At 48.5% G+C, this 5,004-nt stretch overlaps 1 protein-coding gene across 1 annotated transcript in view; it reads left to right on the forward strand.

Annotated features, from left to right (window-relative positions):
* Window positions 1-556: 556 nt before the first annotated feature.
* The window catches only part of LOC125481925 (cell adhesion molecule 3-like), a gene marked incomplete at its 3' end in the record, with an annotated part of 11,819 nt that continues 7,371 nt past the window's right edge, over window positions 557-5,004 (forward strand). Inside the window, exon 1 of the mRNA XM_048593876.1 lies at window positions 557-1,172. Within this exon, the coding sequence (XP_048449833.1) occupies window positions 1,094-1,172 (79 nt within the window). The remainder of the gene's footprint in view (window positions 1,173-5,004) is intronic.

A 5,004-nucleotide genomic window follows, 5' to 3' on the forward strand; every position in this document is an offset into this window, starting at 1 on the left:
CTCTCTGTCTCTGTCTCAGTCTCTCCTGCTGTCTCTCAGTCTCTCTGGCTCTGTCTCTCTCTCTCTCTCAGTCTTTCTTTCCCAGCCTCTCTCTCAGTCCCTCTCTCCCTGTCTCTCTCTCTCTGTCCCTCTCTTCCTCATTTTGTTATTTTCTCTGTCTCTGACATCTGACAGCTCCATCTGTCTCTCTCTCCCTCTTGTCTCTCCCATTCCAGTCCTGCTCTGTCTGCCTGTCTCTGCCTTTTTATCTCAGTCCTTACTCCTCTCCTGGTCTGCCCATATCTCCCTTTGCCTCTCCACGCCTCTCTCTCCCTCTCCTACTCGTTTTTCTTTGTCTCCTATTGCCTCCACTTTCCCTTATCTGTCTTTCTCCTTCGATGACCATCTCCTCTAATCCACCACCCTCTCTTGTTCCAATCTGTCGCCCCTAGATCTCTCCCCCCGCCTCCGCCCTGCCGTTCCTCTCGCTCTCCCCTCCAATGTTATTTGCCACTCTGCGTCTATCACTCTGCCTGTCTCTTTCTGCCCATCTCTGCCTTTCGCCTCTACCTCTCCTCTCGATGGGTTCGGTCCATCCCGTTCTCCTTCCACATCTGCCTCGCCCTGTTTTGCTCTCTGTGTCCCTCCCAGCTCCCTCCCCACTGTGCCTGAGGTGCTGATGTTGCGAATTCTGGAAATCCTCAGCTGAATTATCAGCGGCCTTCCCTCTCTCTCCTCTCTCTCTCTCTCTCTGTGTTTTTGAGAACCAGCCAACAGAGATGCTGCAGTGAAAGGGGGAGGAGGGGAGGCATACATAGGCGCAGTGCCGTTTCGAGACGAAGCCAACAAATCAGTGTTTTTTTTTACCAGCCCCTGAACCCCTTTGCAATTGGTACATCCTTCCACCTCAGGACTACCACCATCTCTCTGCATTATCGAGCAGAGCTCTATTCTGTTTCCCTTCCAAACCTCCCCCCCACCCCACCTTCCTCGATAACCCCCTTAAACTCGCAGGCCAGCTGTAGGGGAGGCAGATTCATTTCTCCGAACCTCTGTGTGTTTGTATGTGTTGGACCTGCATTGTGCCAAATCTCAGCAACTGCACGGCTGCAGAATGAAACTATTTCTAACCCACCTCTCTGCCTTCCTGGCTCTAGCCTTTTGCATCTATGCAGACGAGAGCATCTCTGAAGGTGAGTGCGCTAGATTTTATTTGGTCAAGGAGAGATAAATATCGGCTATTTCTTGCCACGAAAAATATTATGTTGTTTGTTTTGTCGCGGAGACAAACAAGGCTTGTTGCTCTGCCCAGGGAAAATAAAACAGATGTAATCTTGACAAGCGAATGTTCATTCACACAGAGAGGGGGAGGAGAGAAGGTGCAAAATAACAGGATAATGTTAATTTCTTGACAACGACCGAAATTGAAAAGAGCAACTTGCATTTTTCATCGGTATTTCATTTGTATGAATTCGCTACTGACACTGCGAGATTTGTTGTTGACTTGAAATGATTGTATTGTCCTCGTTTAACGAGACTGTCAGTATTACTGTAAACATATTTCATCTGCAATGTTAATGTTTTAGCTGATGGACTCGCCCCCCTCCCCGTCTCTCTCAATGCTGCATTGATCTGTATGATTTATTAATCTCTCTGTCTCTCTCTCTCTGCCATCCCTGAAGCGATTTTATGATGCTTTTGTTTTGATCTGCAGATGAGGAGGGACCAGATTCTCTCTCTCTCTCTCTCTCTGATGTGTGTGTAAGTGAGACAGGGAGGATCCATGCACCCACCCAACAATTTCATGTTTGCAAACCCACCCACCCCCCCTCCACCACCGACGCCGGTCTAAATACCCATCTCCCCGTCTCCTCCCCCATCGCTGGGAGACAGGTATCTGAGTCCACACTCCTTGAAATCAGAGTGGGATTGACAAGGAAAAGGGAGGGGCTGTGTTTTCATGGAATGGGAATGTGTTTTAAAGGGACGGGGCTCTGTTTTAAAGGGATACAGCCATGTTTTAAAGGGACGGGGCTCTGTTTTCATGGAATGGGAATGTGTTTAAAAGGGGTGGGACTGTGTTTTCATGGAATGGGAATGTGTTTTAATGGGATAGGGCTCTGTTTTAAAGGGATACAGCCGTGTTTTTAAGGGATGGAGTTGTGTTTTCATGGAATGGGAATGTTTTAAAGGGATGGGGCTGTGTTTTTATGGAATGGGAATGTGTTTTAAAGGGATGGCACTGTGCTTTAAAGGGATGGGGCTGTGTTTTAAAGGGATGGGTCTGCGTTTTAAAGGGATGGGCTGTGTTTTAATGGAATGGGAATGTGTTTTAAAGGGATGGGACTGTGTTTTCATGGAATGGGGCTGTGTTTTAAAGGGATGGCACCGTGTTTTAATGGGATGGGGCTGTGTTTTAATGGAACGGGCTGTGTTTTAAAGGGATGGGGCTGTGTTTTCATGGAATGTTGGCTGCATTTTAATTGAAAGGGAATGGACAAACATGGCTCAGAGCCAGCTGATTTCCCTTGTGGATCACTCGAGAATGAGAGGTCACGGTTTTAGGGTGAAGGGTGAGCACATTTGGAACAGAGATGAGGAGAAATTACTTCTGTCAATGGGTCATGAATCTGTGGAATTTACTCCCCCAGAGCGCAGTGGATGCCGGGACATTGATTAAATTTACGGAGGGGACTGATAGAGATTTTAATTTGTAACTGGCCGAAGGCTGATGCAAACTGGATAGAATTGGAGTTGAGATCGAGATGAGATCAGCCATGATGGTGTTAAATGGCACAGCAGGCTCGAGGGTCTGAATGGCCAACTCCTCCTCCTATTTTTATATTCTTCTGAAAATTGCTGTGTTTAAAGGGAGGGGATGATGTTTACGTTGAAAGTGGATATGTTTTAACAGGTAACTGTATTTTAATAGGACCGGGCTGTGGCATAATGAGACAGCGCTCTGTTTTATTGGGACAGGGCTCTGTTTTAAAGGCACAGGGGGCTGGTTTAATGGGACGGGGCTCTGTTTTAATGGGACGGGGTGTGTTTTAATGGGACAGGCCTCTGTTTTAATGGCACGGGGCATGGTTTAATGGGACGGGGCTCTGTTTTTATGGGACAGGGGCATGGTTTAATGGGACGGCGCTCTGTTTTAATGGGACGGTGTGTGGTTTAATGGGACAGGGCTCTGTTTTAATGGGACAGGGGGTGGCTTAATGGGACAGTGCTCTGTTTAATGGGATGGGATGTGGTTTAAAGGGACGGGGCAATGGTTTAATGGGACGGGGTGTGGTTTAATGGAACAGGGGCAATGGTTTAATGGGACAGGGTGTGGTTTAATGGGATGGGGCATGGTTTAATGGGACGGTGCATGGTTTAATGGGACGGGGCTCTGTTTTAATGGGACGTGGGGTGGTTTAATGGGACTGGGGCAATGGTTTAATGGGGCAGGAGCATGGTTTAATGGGACAGGGCTCTGTTTTAACAGGATGGGATGTGGTTTAATGGGACGGGGCTCTGTTTTAATGGGACAGGGGGTGGTTTAATGGGACAGGGGCAATGGTTTAATGGGACGGGGTGTGGTTTAATGGGACAGGGGCATGGTTTAATGGGACGGTGCACGGTTTAATGGGACAGGGGCATGGTTTAATGGGACGGGGCTCTGTTTTTATGGGATGGGATGTGGTTTAATGGGACGGAATTCATTTTTAATGGGACCGGGCATGGTTTAATGGGACGGGGCTCTGTTTTTATGGGACAGGGGCATGGTTTAATGGGACGGCGCTCTGTTTTAATGGGACGGTGTGTGGTTTAATGGGACGGGGCTCTGTTTTAATGGGACAGGGGGTGGCTTAATGGGACAGTGCTCTGTTTTAATGGGACAGGGGCATGGTTTAATGGGACAGTGCTCTATTTTAATGGGATGGGATGTGGTTTAAAGGGACGGGGCAATGGTTTAATGGGACGGGGTGTCGTTTAATGGAACAGAGGCAATGGTTTAATGGGACAGGGTGTGGTTTAATGGGACAGGGGCATGGTTTAATGGGACGGTGGTTTAATGGGACATGGGCATGGTTTAATGGGACGGGGCTCTGTTTTAATGGGATGTGGGGTGGTTTAATGGGACTGGGGCAATGGTTTAATGGGACGGGGTGTGGTTTAATGGGACAGGGGCATGGTTTAATGGGACAGGGCTCTGGTTTAATGGGACAGGGGCATGGTTTAATGGGACGGTGTGTGGTTTAATGCGGCAGGGCTCTGTTTTAATGGGACAGGGGCATGGTTTAATGGGACGGGGCTCTGTTTTAATGGGATGGGATGTGGTTTAATGGGACGTAATTCATTTTTAATGGGACCGGGCATGGTTTAATGGGACGGGGCTCTGTTTTTATGGGACAGGGGCATGGTTTAATGGGATGGCGCTCTGTTTTAATGGGACAGTGTGTGGTTTAATGGGACAGTGCTCTGTTTTAATGGGATGGGATGTGGTTTAAAGGGACGGGGCAATGGTTTAATGGGACGGAGTGTGGTTTAATGGAACAGGGGCAATGGTTTAATGGGACAGGGTGTGGTTTAATGGGACAGGGGCATGGTTTAATGGGACGGTGCATGGTTTAATGGGACATGGGCATGGTTTAATGGGACGGGGCTCTGTTTTAATGGGACGTGGTGTGGTTTACTGGGACTGGCGCAATGGTTTAATGGGGCAGGGCCATGGTTTAATGGGACGGGGCTCTGTTTTAATGGGACGTGGGGTCGTTTAATGGGACTGGGGCAATGGTTTAATGGGGCAGGGGTATGGTTTAATGTGTCGGGGCTCTGTTTTAACGGGATGGGATGTGGTTTAATGGGATGGGGCTCTGTTTTAATGGGACAGGGGGTGGTTTAATGGGACAGTGCTCTGTTTTAATGGGACAGTGTGTGGTTTAATGGGACGGGGCTCTGGTTTAATGGGACAGGGGCTCTGTTTTAATGGGACAGGGGTATGGTTTAATGGGACGGGGCTCTGTTTTAATGGGACAG

The sequence above is a fragment of the Rhincodon typus genome, unplaced genomic scaffold (genome assembly GCF_021869965.1).
Source record: "Rhincodon typus isolate 14 unplaced genomic scaffold, sRhiTyp1.1 hic_rhity00004322, whole genome shotgun sequence".
Lineage (NCBI taxonomy): Eukaryota > Metazoa > Chordata > Chondrichthyes > Orectolobiformes > Rhincodontidae > Rhincodon > Rhincodon typus.